A 14,551-nucleotide genomic window follows, 5' to 3' on the forward strand; every position below is an offset into this window, starting at 1 on the left:
TTAAGAGCCTGTTTCACTATCTTGTCTACCTCCTCATTTCCTTCCACTCCAACATGAGCAGGCGCCCATAAACATTCTGCTAGAATTCTGATTCCGTATTCGGTACAAACTTTGCAGTACTTCTAATAAAATATCTTGTCTAGATTCTGATTTTCCACTCAATATACTTGTGAGTGCAGAATATGAATCTGAACAGATTACCACTGTTGGTTGGATTTCTTCCACCCACTGTAAAGCTATCTGAATAGCGATCATCTCTGCTGCATATACCGATATATTATTAGAAGTTCTTTTTGCAGATTTATATTTAAAGTGAGGAATATACATGGCAGCACTTGTACGCCCAGTTTCTGGCTCTTTAGAACTATCTGTATAAATTTGTAAAAATTGAAAGTAGTATCTAAATGCTGCTGCACTATTGTCTCTTTTGGAACATATTTCTTGTTTTCATGCTGAGGGAATCAACTGAAAACACGACCTTTACCCGACCTCTGAACTTCGACACTGCAGTGCAAGCGGGAGCGCATAAAGACGCCGCCGCGGATTTCAGTGGCGCCATCTATCGTTACTTCCTCATGCGACGTTATAATGAGTTCCTATTTAATATCACTGGGACGTTGTTCTTTTTTAATTTTTTTTTTTTTTTGACATTTCTTTGTCAGATACTATATTTTAAAATGCATAATTTTTAAGGGTTTAAGGGTTTTAAAGTACAATCCTAGGAAGATGCGATGGACATTGTGTCCATAAGGTGACGCCAAAACACAACAAAAAAAATGATAGTGTACAAAACTGTATGAAAGCCCATTTCCGTCACATAAAACCCGCCGCTTTGGTAGCCTAAATCATAATTTTGACATAAGAAGTTATGACTCATGACTTAAAAAAAAAAAAAAACTAAATTATTAGATACTAGGTCATAAAAAATACTAAGGCATTATGAGAGGGAAAAGTTAATAGCTTATGAGAGTCAACACCTTTTGTCATTTTTTTGTCATAATTATGACTTTATATCTCCTAAGCATGACTTAGTATGTAATGATTTTGACTTTAGCTCATAATAATGACATAGTACCTTATAATTTAGACTTTTATGTCATGATTTACCAAAGCAGATTTTTTTTTCTAACCACAATCACAACAAAATTCCAAAGTAACGTTAACAGATTTATATAAAACAAAATCAAATAAAAATATAAAATAAAATGGTATTTAGGTGTAAACTGCATTTTTTTTTTTTTTTAGAAAATTTTATAAACGACTAGCTGCCTTGCAGAATGTTTTGTTAATTTAATAATTCTGTTACTATGATGCATATTTGGATGCATACAGTTAATCACTTAAAATATGTGATTAGGTGACAAAATATCAAGCCAATGACATTTGTTTATAATAAAGAATAACGGAAGCACACTTTTAAAGCAAAACATTTCAAACATAACACAAAAATAAGTTTGTGGTTTCATATATTATTAACTGGAAACCCAGACTGTAGCTGTATTTCTGAACTGTGGTCTTAGACGGTTATTAGCCTGTTTACCAATCCAGAAACCTGTTTGACCACCTTAAGATTGTATGACTAGCTGCTAGCAACTGCATATTTTTAGTTGTTGTTGCAAAACTCTTTTTAAATGTCAAAATGCTTTCTAAGGCCACTGTACTGTACATACTGTACTGTAATGAGAGTAAGGGTAACATAAGAAAGTCATTCAGAGTGTGTTGTTTATAGCATATGCATGTGTGTGTTTGAGCGGCCTCTTCCGGCCTGCCTCTCTCTCACTGCGGAGGCCTTTTGTCTTGATGTGATCCTCTGGGATTGTGGGTCACCACGCCTGAACAACCTGATGGTCATATAGCGTGAGGAGCACAGAGAGGAAGGAGGGGGTTGCAGGAAAGACGGGACGGTGTGTGTATTTGTATGTACGTGTGTGAAGAATGCATTCCGCCTTTGATATAAAGAGTAACTCGGGTTGTCACGCTATGATGCTGTTCCTCATGCAGACTGCAGATGGTTTCTTGTCAAGGCATGTTTTATTACGCCTGCCAATTTAATGTTCATTAAGTGTGCATGTGCACAAGGACCAGCATTTAAACAACGATCCACCCTACAGTCTACCACAAACTCAGCCGTAAAGTATTGCTGTGAACCTAAGGTAAATCATAGATTCATGTGCAGTTATATGGAAATAAATAATATTATGTTGACTTCTAAAGACACTTTTTTTGACCTATTCAGTGCTTTATTCAATTCAATAATGTATACTTCGAATTTTCGTCATTTGAGGGCTTTTCTCACCATATGTTTAGTTAAATATATATTTTTTTAAGTTAAGCTTTTGCAATTTTATTAGACAGGACAGTAGGAGACGAAACAACTGTAAATATTATTATTATTTTAAATAAACAGGTACTGCGAGAATGTAATATGGTAACATGGACATAAACATTAGGATTTCATGATAGAATTTAATTGGTTGCATTATTTATTTATTAGTTTTTTTGTTTATTAATATATAAGTAGGGGAGATCAGTGATAATAGTTTCATTAAATGCTTAATAAATGTAACACGAATAATAATGTAATTCATAATGCACTCACAGTGACCATATCAGATACACTCTACCATTCAAAAATTAGTCTGTTATTATTATTATTATTACATTTTAATTGTACTAATATTTTTAATATTTATTTTTACTGTCAACAAAGGCTAGACTTAATTAAGAATTAAAAATGAAAGTGTATTTAATATACAGTGACATGCGAAAGTTTGGGAACCCCTTGCAGAATCTGTGAAAATGTGAATAATTTTAACAAAATAAGAGAGATCATACAAAATGCCTGTTATTTTTTATTTAGTACTGTCCTGAGTAAGATATTTTACATAAAAGATGTTTACATTTAGTCCACAAGACAAAAAGATAGCTGAAATTATTAAAATAACCCCCTTCAAAAGTTTGGGAACCCTTGGTTCTTAATACTGTGTGTGGTTACCTGGATGATCTACCACTGTTTTTTGTGATGGTTGTTCATGAGTCCCTTGTTTGTTCTGAACAGTTAAACTGAGCACTCTTCCTCAGAAAAATCCTCTGTGTCCTGCAGATTCTTCAGTTTTCCAGCATCTTTTGCATATTTGAACCCTTTCCAGCAGTGACTGTATGATTTTGAGATCCGTCTTTTCACACCGAGGACAATTGAAGGACTCAAACACAACTATTAAAAAAGGTTCAAACATTCACTGATGCTCCAGAAGGAAACACGATGCATCAAGAGCCGGGGGTTGAAAACTTTTTGCATTTGAAGATCAAGGTAAATTGCACTTAATTTGTCTTCCGGGAAACATGCACGTATCTTCTGTTGCTTCCGAAGGGCGGTACTAAATGGAAAACAATTATATTTCAGCAAAATAAGAAAAACTGGGACATCTTCATCCTGTTCAAAAGTTTTCACCCCCCGGCTCTTGATGCATCGTGTTTCCTTTATATTAATTTTAATGTGTATAAATTGAATTGTATTCCACTCAATTAGGTATGACTAATGACAAGAAAAAGATGTTTGAGACAAATTAATATGCAAATAGCAAGTGAGCAAAAACCCAAAAGTATTATTATTTTGAATGTAAAATAACAATGTGAAATAATTATAATTATAAAAGAATTCGAAAAATATGAAAGTTTTAGATACTATGACAGCTTTAGATACTATTCCGTTTTTCTTATCTGGAGGCAAATGTCGTTGTGCCCCTGTTTGTGTTGTACATGTTAACCCAGCTCAGCCTGGTTTGGTTCGAGGTCAGTCTGAGAGCCCTAAACAAACCGCTACAGTGATCTGAGAGAGATCCAAGAGCAAAGGCCGCATTCACAAACAGTGGAGATGATGAATGAGCGGGAGCTTCCACTCAATCAGAGCACGGACCGGATAAGGAAAAACACTTCCTGTTTGTCGACACGTTCCAGGACTAATATCTCTCCTGCTGCTGAGGAACGCAAGACGACACTGATCTAGAAGCAGCTTCCTCCTTGAAAAGATCACTGCTTATCAACATCAATCGCAAACGTCATCAAGCCAGTGTACTAGTGTAGCGATCAAATACTAGTAGGTCACATGTGACTGATATGTTGATTTATTTTTCTCATATTTACATACAGACACAAATAAATTGTCATTCCCGGTAATCAGTCTCAGTTCCAATGACTGATTATAATCAACAGGATACTGAACTTTTTTCAGAGAGTGTAATGCAAACAAACCTTTTGGAAAATCAGAATATCAGCCACTTTAAATTTGTTTGTATCTAAATATTGCATTTATATTATTAGAATAATAAAAAAAGTAAATGAAGGACTTTTAGGCCTTAACTGATTATTAGACTCATTATTAGAAATTTTTGCAACTTCAGCCTAAAATTCATCAGTAATAATGCATTTTGTCATACATACGTTTTTTTTTTTTAGATTTCTATTTAGCTTTATTTGTTATCCAAGGCAACATCTATTTTATTTTTTGCTTTATTTTAGTTTTTGACTTACAAATATTGTTTTAACATATAACTATAATATAATGAACTTACTATTCAACTATTTAAAAAGAAACTGAGTTATTATGAAGTATCAAGTTGAATAATGACCTAAATATAGCTATATCAAAGCTAAAGAGAAAAACACCACAGTGGTCAGCTGTACCAAATCTGACACATTTTAATGAAATACTGCAAAACTCAGAACGTTTAAGCAAACGTGTTTTTGTTCTCAGCTGATTCATGCCGTTACACGGCACATAGCATTTTCTTTCCATAGCTTCTCATTCACACATCACACATTCTATGATAAAGTGCTTTACTGTTTCACTTCTCTGGCCATCTATGGCACTCAAGCACAGAACAGCTCAATGCCATAGTATGCTGGGAAATCTGTTCTGTGCTGTTGTCAGGTTCTCAGATTGTGACTATGTTCAGAATAGCACACTTCTCTCATACTGTTTCAGCAATATACAGTATGTATACTGTGCATAATATGCCAATGTTTGCATGAAATACCTGGATGGCCTACAACATTTGCCAAAATGTGCAGTATTTGACCAAAGCACACTGCATGGACCGCAGCACCCACAATGCATTGTGCTTGACCTTCTTTTTCCAGAGAGACGAATGAACAGGAAGTAATACCAGGTGCATTTGAATATATTTACAAATGTTAAAATATATATTTATTCATATTTTGCATATATTTATCTTTATTATTTTGTTCCCTCGATTTATAAATTGTGCGCACGATTTACTAATTCGTTCCCTCGATTTGCTAAATCGTGCTTAAGACATTATTACACAAACCTACGGAGCCCCGCACATGGTATGCAGGAAAAAAATAGTAGGCTAAATTGTGCGCACGATTTACTAATTCGTTCCCTCGATTTATAAATTGTGCTTAAGACATTATTACACAAACCTACGGAGCACCGCACATGGTATGCAGGAAAAAAAATAGTAGGCTAAATTGTGTGCACGATTTATAAATCGAGAGAACGAATTAGTAAATTGTGCACACGATTTAGCAAATCGAGAGAACGAATTAGCAAATCGAGAGAACGAAATAGTAATCGTGTGTACGTTTTAGTACATCGAGGGCACAAATTAGTAAATCATGCGCACAATTTATTTATTTTGTCTTGCATGTCATGTGCGGGGCTCCGTACAAACCTGATTTTAAAAAGCAAAACAATTTTTTCCCCTAATTTTTATGTTGTTGGCATGATCATGAGTTTATTTGATGACAATTTAACATACTACTAAAATTTAGTTTTGGAAACTGTCGCATACTGTATTTTAAAACTTATAAACCGTGTACAGTGTATACAGTGCAGTATGCCAGTATTCTATTCTGAACATAGACTCTTATAAGCACCTGATGAACTTGCAATGCCCTCTGGGAGATGTAGGCACAAGGGTAGTGCATGTGTGGACACCTGATAGAATGAGGCTGTTGTATGTTCCAGGTCACCTGTAAGAACTGTTGCCAGAATTTGAGGAGAGCCCCATATTGATCTCTTTTGCTGTACAGCGCCTCTCTGAGGCAGGAAGAAGATTGTCAGCTCTCAGGTAAGTGCATCTCTATAGAAAGACCCCTTAAAGCCAAGATAGCATGCAGCAGTTATGCACTACATTAAAAAAAGGTCACCCTGTTTCGACATTTTGTTACAGAACATACATTCTGCAGATTGCAAATTATAATTGGCTGTAAATTATGACCTGAAAACTGAGGGGTGAAATCACTTGTGCTACGGCTAGTCCTTGTCACTATTTTATGGGCAAACGTAACTTCTTTCTAGGCAAATGAGGCTCGTGGCCATAGCACTTATCGTAGACATCTATGGAAAGCAGGTAAACTGGATTTTATTTAAAAGGGATTTAAAAGAAGTATTTCATCAAATGATGATGAAGAGTATTAAAATCGGGCATACAGTATATCCAGAGATGGAGCATTTTCAGCATTTTGAAGAGCTGAAAAGAGTTTATTTTATTTGAAACACATAAAATTTCCATTAATTTAGTTTACACAGTTTTAACACAAACAAAGTAATAAATGTAAAGTGATGCATATTTGTCAGTCATAAATGAAACGGGTAAGAATCATGTAAAAAAAAAACACATTGCATAGTTTATTATTTACTATTTGCATCTATTAGATTTTTTCTAAACAATTATATGATTAAAATGCATTCATACAAATTGCTTAGAATCGCCATAAACCTGTTCATTGCAAAAACGATTACATTTAGTCAGTTAAAATGTATGGTTAACATTAAAACATGTTTAGCTTTAGAACAGCTAAAGTAGCTTTAGAACAAGCTTCTAGCTTTAGAACAAGTTAGTTCTAGTTAGTTTTTAGTAGCTTTAGAACAAGCAACTATTTAGTTAGTTCAAATGTATGAGATTGAAAGAAATTAGATTTATTGATGAAAAATATACAGTATAAACCTGATTATTGTGTCTTCAAAACAGTCAGTTTATTAGTGCTGTTACATAACTCTTATGTGTTTATTTTATGCATGACTGACAGATATGCATTCCAATAAGTTTATTACTTTATGTTAAAACTGTAATCCAAATAAGTGGAAATTTTACATGCAATTCAAATATATAAATCTCTAATTTAAACCTACAGTTACAGTTAAGAATGTATGATATATCGGTGCCATCTTGGGTATTTGCCGATATTAGATATTTTTTAATTAATCGATATTGTATATTTATCTGTTCAGCTCATTTTCCGCATTTTTCTTTTTCTTTACTGCAACACTTAAACTTCTTTAAAAACACTAATAATTTGATAACTGTTAAATGTAATCATATTTCATACTGTACATTATGATGTTGTGACACCTACATTTCATTTTTAGCATTTTTTGCACGTTTTTAGTGTTTTATTTTGAATGTATTATTTGCAAAATAGTATAGAATTTTAATATTGATATCCATTTATCGGTTATCGGTTATAACATACGATTATAATTAGTCAATAATTATCGCTTTTCATTATCGGCCAGAATTTTATTATTGGTGCATCAGTTTACAGTCCCAGCAAAGTATTACAAATTGCGGCTGTTCATACGGGACACAGTCTGGATGCGTTTATTAAAGTTAAATTACTGTTTTAATTGAAGCAGCGTCTTAAAAGCGCAACTCTCGTGGAGAGAAAATACACCGAGATGTGAAGCACTGGTGAAGACAACTATTAAAAAACGGCGGCGCAAAATTACATCCTATGTGAACGGCCCTAAAGTCTGCTGCAAACTCAGAAACCATGGCAAGCAAATTTGCTTTCCGCGCGAATGTTTGTAGCGCTACCAGATTTGCGTAATTCCTGCAGCAAAGCATTGCGTGTAAACTGACTCCATCAGAGGGCACTGTTCATTCGGAATGAATTCACCCTGAATGTTTCCTAGGGCTCAGGCTCAATCGTAAGGGATTGTGTCCACTGAAGCATTCATGTATCATGTGATTGTTGGTTATTTTGTCAGTTTTCATGACCTAGTTGAGCTTTGGCGTAAGTCAGATCTCAGTGCTAAGCTGGTTACATATTCATGGGGCTAAACAGGATATGACAAAGGCCACTGGAAAATCTTATCTACCCACTTACACACAGAGGTGTAGCGTTGTGAAAAGCGAAGGCTGATTTTAGAGATTGTAGTTCTTATTAAATACAGTAATTTGTCAAAATACTAAAGTAACTCATATCTGTTTGTGATGTTTCTGCTGTAGACTTTCCACGGGATGAGGAAAATTGGCCAATCCTGCTAGCCGTTCAGAGTCATGACCATCAAGTTTGAGAAATATCTGTTTATGGTGTTCATTTAAGGACAGTCCCAATCAAATCAAATGTTTTGTTGGATGTTTGAGGCCACAGAAAGAGGCGTGATTGTTGGGTCTTTTGCACCTCCTCTTGAAAACGGCGCAGCGGCACGGGCTGCCACACACATAAACAGGACACACTTGAGTGTTCACTCGAATGACTGAGATTCAGGTCTTGCTGCTCTGTGTGACGGGCACTTTAACTCCTTTCTGTCCTATAGCTGTGAAGGACAGAGAGAGAGAAGATATTTAATGATGGACAGAAGGCAAATTAAAGTCATCAGTATTTTGCAGACAACTAAAGAAAGACTTTAACAGGCTGAGAATCAGCTGTCAACATTTACTCAGCATAATATTAACACTAAAACAGACAGAAGCAGAAATGTTTGAATAAATCCATTTAAGAAAAGAAGTTTAAAGTTTAATGACAGCCACTGTTTTTATGTTCATGGTATATTTAAAAAAAAAGTATTTACATCATTAAAGTTAATATAAAAACTATTTAAATGTTATTAACATTTACCATTTAAAAATTTAAAGTTTACAGCATTAGTTAGGTTTTTTTTTTTTTTAGAAACATTGGCATGTACTCTACCTGATATATATCCAAATGAATTGGTAATGAATCGAATCAAAATCAAATTGAATTAAAACGCAAGCTTGTGAATGAATTGAAATCGTATCGAATTGTAAAATTCTTCATTTTCACAGCTTTGAATGCGGCTCATCCAATCAGACTGATGTATTTTGGATCTTTTGTTTTTAGCTTGTGCTTCCTAATGTGAAGCAGCTTTTTGTTATGAATAATCTTTTAATTTTTTGGTTTGCGTTCATCAAGGTACACATAAAAAAAAGAAGAAAATAATCACATTAAGATGTACCTTTTTTATATTAAATGATTAAAAACAGTTTATGATTATCTATCATATAAAGAAAAATGCTGCTGATTATAGCTTAACTCAGAAATGCATACTTATTATAAATATATAAATGTATTATATATATAAATTATTTTAATGTACAATTTTTTATGTTTTTGAAGGAAGCCTCTTATGCTCACCAAGTCTGCATGTATTCCTTAATAATTATTTATAAATATTGTCACAAATTAACTTTTTAAAAACATATATTTTAAAATGTAATTTATTCCTGTGATGGCAAAGCTGAATTTTCATCCATGTCCAACTTTTTCATCCATGTCCAACAAATTTTTTTTTTTAAATCAATGTTGAATACAGTTGTGATTCTTAAAGTTTTAATGGAAAACCATGCAAAAAAAATTCAGGATTCTCTGATGAATAATAAGTTGTAAAGAACAGCATTTATTTAAAAACAGAAATCTCTTGAAACATTATAAATGTGTTTACTGTCACTTTTTGAAAAATAAAAAATAAAAAATACTGACCGCAAACTTTTTAATAATACACACACACACACACACACATATATATATATATATATGTGTGTGTGTGCGTGTGTGTGTGTGTGCACATTATTTATGGTGTGGATTTACTTTAATTGCTTAAAATTAATTTATGCTGAATTTCTGTACAAAAAAAAAAAACTATAATGTGATGTGTACTCTACGTGATATAAAATTACAGTGATATAAGGTTGACACTTGGTTTGGCAGCTTAGTCTTAACTGAGTTTGATTCCACCCCTCTCACAGGTCTGTTTTCACATTATACTATTTGGTTGTGATCCGCTACACTCTTCCATCATCAACATAAGTATAACAGTGACTCTGTTCCCACCAACCAAACACACTGAATTCTTAAGGCAAACTGAAAACATGTAGTGAGAAAACAGCCTAAGCCACAAGTTTCTTTTAAGAGGTCTGAAACTCACCCAGTCTGTACTTCTCCTTAGCTTCAGCCCGCTCTTTTGCATCAAAATACCAAACGGTGATGGCGTAGCTGTGGGAAGAGAAAGATTCATTCAATCAGACAGTCTGATGAGCATATATGGATCTGATTAACCCAAGGCAGTGGTTTAGGAACTGTGATATGGAGTCTGAGATGTATAGATTCATGTGGATCATTGTGTGGATCAAGCACAGAAAGGGTTAACGCTAGTAAAGCGACTCTGTTTGTTTATTCCTGGCTCTCTCCTACCGGCACGAGCGCACAAACTGAAACGATGGCCACTTGCAAGCAGGAAGCACGTACTTCCTGTGCCCCACCTCGCCCCCCAGCTGCGATGGGGGCTGATACACCACGACTCTCATCCTAAATGTAGAATATAATGTAAAAAGTAAACGGCAAGAAGTTCTTTTGATTGTTTTACTAGGAAGGGATGAGCCAAAAATACAGCGTTTAATTTGTTTCATCAAACTCATTTCAACACAGACCCTCTTCCTGAGGAAACGCAGCTGCAGGTGCGGCGTTTAAAGAGCAGTATCAAATCAAACCATAGTGTTTGCAGCGGTGCGAAAACAATGGTGGTGGATGAGGTCAGATGAGTGCATGTGTGTGTGTGTTTGAATAGATCACAGTCCAATAGATGAGAGGTTATGAGAACTGTAGGACTGCGGTTTTTACCACATGACATTTTACTGCCTGAAATAACCTTTCCCTTTCATAAAAACAGAATGTTTTTTGTTGTTGTTTAGGATTATGGATTATGCTGAGTTTTTATTATTAAGAATTTCATTATTTTACTGAGACTTTCATTATGATTTAAGGATAGTTGTACCACCCTGACATTATTATGTATTTCTCCAAAATAAATAAAATTAAATTTTAAATCATAAATTAAAAATATGATCATCACAGAAGAGGTGCGTTCAAGTCATTGTGACAGCATTGTTATCATTAATTGAAACTAAAACTAAAACCATTATTAATCATTTTCAAATATAAATATTAGATGAAAAACTTAAACAAAAATTGGCAACTAACTGAAAAAAGTACTAAAACTGAAATAAAAATCAACTAAATTAAACAGAAATATTAAAATATAGATGATATAGATACACAAAAAGACAGTTGTACCACCCTGACATTTTTTATTTAATCCCCCAAAATATGAATTTTAATTCATAAATTAAAAATATGATCACCACAGAAGAGTTGTGTTCAAATCATTGTGTTGCTGTTGTTAGCTAAAACTAACTAAAACCATTATTAATCTTTTTTTAAATTGTTTAAAAAAAATAAATAAATAAAAAGTAAAAAATGAACAACTTAAAAAAGTTGGCAATTAACTGACATATGTTTCAATACTAACATTATTAAAACTGAATACAAAATACTAAATAAAATAGTAATAAAAAATACTAAAGCATATTACAAAATTACTAAAACTAAAATTTAAGTTAAAACTGGAAATATAAAAATAAAAGTTAATTCATAATATTAAGATATTTAATATATTTAAAACTAAAACATATGACTACATACAGTGCATAAATAATACATAAATAACACCGCATTGTACATATGAATTGCATTTTTGCAGTGCATTTTTGAAGCACCTTGGCTCTATGTGAGTGACTGTAGTACTGTAAACACTGTGTGTGGACTCACCGAGTGGTAAAAGCTGGTTTCACTTCATGTGGGTTCCGGCGATCTGACCAGAAAATGAGCAGACGGTCAAAGAAAGGCTCGATGTTGGCTACAACATTACGACCTTCAGGGAAGATCTGCAATAAACCTCCATGAACCTGGACAAACAGATCAAAAACAAGTGGTAGAAATGGATAAGAGACGACTCCCCTCCTCACTAATCAAGTAACAGTAAGAGTAAACGTAAACGCAGGGTCACGGCAAACCTTGGCATCCCAGTTCTTGTTCAGATAGTAGATGCAGGTTATGCAGCGTCCGTCGCCGTTAGGATTGTCCACATGTCGCACATATCCTGTTCCGTTTCCAGGATAACATGCAACCATGGCCTGGTTGTACAGAAGAGAGGGAGGTTTTAGGATGATTAACAATTAAATGAAGACATTTTGTGACATTGTTCATGTTTAGGGCCAGATATTAAAATCTGTTCTGGCTGCTATGGCCACATTATGCTAATGTGCTAAACGCTACAGTAACACCTACTCACATTTCAAGCAATAACTGTTCCAAAATAAAGCAATAAGCCCCAAGAAGCCGTGGTTTACAGTGAATTTATAACAGCTAAGGGGCGTTGTTAGGCACGACGTGAAGCGGAGTTTTATAAAAGGGTTATTCCAAATACGTAGTAAGGTTTCACAAAATAAAACAGAGCAAATAAAGTGTAATGATATTAATAAAAACAGTATTCTTCCACTAAACAATGTAGTTCCTCAGAATCAGTTGTGGTTGCAACAAAGTGGTTGCCAAGCAACACACAAACGTAAACAAAGGTGTATGTTTGTAGAGTAATTTACAACAGCGTCGAACATGGCTCAGCCAATCAGAATCAAGGTCCGGAACTATCCGTTTTATAATAAGGGTTTTACAAGATCTAGGTAAAAAAGTGCTAGAAACTATTCAACTATTTTTTCAGTATAACTTTGACTTCTTTCAACTTTTGAAAGAGACATTTTGACTATGACAAACTGTCCTGACACAAAAACAGCAAAGGACTGCCTACTGACGTAACACGTAAAAAATTGTACAATAGCAAGGGTTTTAAACTAAGTAAAAAGGTTTTAAGTATCGTACATTTAAAGCTGCAGTCCGTAACTTTTGGCGCTCTAGTGGTTAATAAACAGAACTGCGTGCGTCTTGCGGAAGAACATTGTAGCTGGAGCTACTTCTCTCTGTTCATATCTATGGCGAATCATGCAGGTACTGGGCTACTCCGCAGCGGTACCTACCCGAACCAGTCTAAATAGTCCGAATATAAACACTTATTATAGGTGTACTGTAGTGATTCAGGACAAGCCAAAAACACGGTTTGGAAAATGTATTCATGGTGTACTCGCTTATTATATAAATGTTGTAAATTTTGAACACAAAAAAGTTACGGACTGCAGCTTTAAGTATCGACCTGGTACCGAAGTCCAGGACTATTCGACAACACTAGGTGCTGCTTTATTATTTTGGTCTTCTGGCCTTTTAAGAGATTTACAGCTCACTTTGGTGTCAGAATGATGAAGCTTTTCTGTGGCACCTGCCAAAGGTCACACATGCTCGAGCTTCAAAATAGCAGGTGCTGTATGGTACAGTATGTCTGCGCAGAGCGACCACCCTCTCTGACCGCACACAGGCCACCATTATCATCCAGTGCTGTTTATGAGGCTTTATGACCACTGGCCTGTGTCTCATCCAGATCTGACCTAATACTTCAACTCATGATGAATGACATGCCGAACGCTCATGATAAGGTCATAACAGATGCATGACAGCTTGAAATAAACATTTCTGTTAGGGTCAATGATTAACACTGCTGTTTTTGTTTCTAGATCTATTACTTCTAAAAAAAAAAAAACAATTAATACTAACATACTTAAAGGGATAGTTCACCCAAAAATGAAAATGTGATGTTTATCTGCTTACACCCAGGGCATCCAAGATGTAGGTGACTTTGTTTCTTCAGCAGAACACAAACGAAGATTTTTAACTCAAACCGTTGCAGTCTGTCAGTCTTATAATGGAAGTGAATGGGAATCACGGCTTTGAGAGTCAAAAAAACATACACAAACAAAACCAAAATAAACCCTGTGGCTCGTGACGATACATTGATGTGTAAAGACACTAAACAATCGGTCTGTGCAAGAAACTGAACCGTATTTATATTGTTTTTTACCTCTGATTTACTGATTTATGCGTTCACGTCTTCTTCTTCTTCTTCTTGCTTTACGGCGGATCCCAGACTTATAAGTGCATTACCGCAAGAGATAGGTGGCGGTAATGCACTTACAAGTCTGCAATCTGCCGTAAAGGAAGAAGACGACGCGTCACGCGCCGGCTGAAGAAGAAGATGCGAAAGCGCTCAGGACAGTTCAGACGTTGCAGTAAATCAGAGGTAAAAAGCTATACAAATACTGTTCAGTTTCTTGCACAGACCGATCGTTTCGTGTCTTTACACATCAATGTATCTTCACGAGCCACAGGGGCAGATACACATCACATTTTCATTTTTGGGTGAACTATCCCTTTAAATACACTTTTTTCGATTATTGAATTAAAATCATCATTATCATTGCTCTTATTATTAAATTATCATTGCTCTCTTGTTGATTTTGATTGCTTCCATTGTCCTCATTTGTAAGTCGCTTTGGATTAG

At 34.7% G+C, this 14,551-nt stretch overlaps 1 protein-coding gene across 1 annotated transcript in view; it reads right to left on the minus strand.

The window, feature by feature from the left end:
• Positions 1–8,257: 8,257 nt before the first annotated feature.
• LOC107699839 (egl nine homolog 2-like) overlaps positions 8,258–14,551 on the minus strand; it is a 29,013-nt gene continuing 22,719 nt past the window's right edge. Inside the window, exons 3-6 of the mRNA XM_016501238.1 lie at positions 12,123–12,242; positions 11,878–12,014; positions 10,199–10,266; positions 8,258–8,569 (exon numbers count right to left, since the gene is read on the minus strand). Coding sequence (XP_016356724.1) covers positions 8,517–8,569; positions 10,199–10,266; positions 11,878–12,014; positions 12,123–12,242 — 378 coding nt within the window. The 3' untranslated portion in view covers positions 8,258–8,516. The remainder of the gene's footprint in view (positions 8,570–10,198; positions 10,267–11,877; positions 12,015–12,122; positions 12,243–14,551) is intronic.

This window comes from Sinocyclocheilus anshuiensis, unplaced genomic scaffold, assembly GCF_001515605.1.
Source record: "Sinocyclocheilus anshuiensis isolate Anshui unplaced genomic scaffold, SAMN03320099.WGS_v1.1 scaffold194, whole genome shotgun sequence".
NCBI lineage: Eukaryota > Metazoa > Chordata > Actinopteri > Cypriniformes > Cyprinidae > Sinocyclocheilus > Sinocyclocheilus anshuiensis.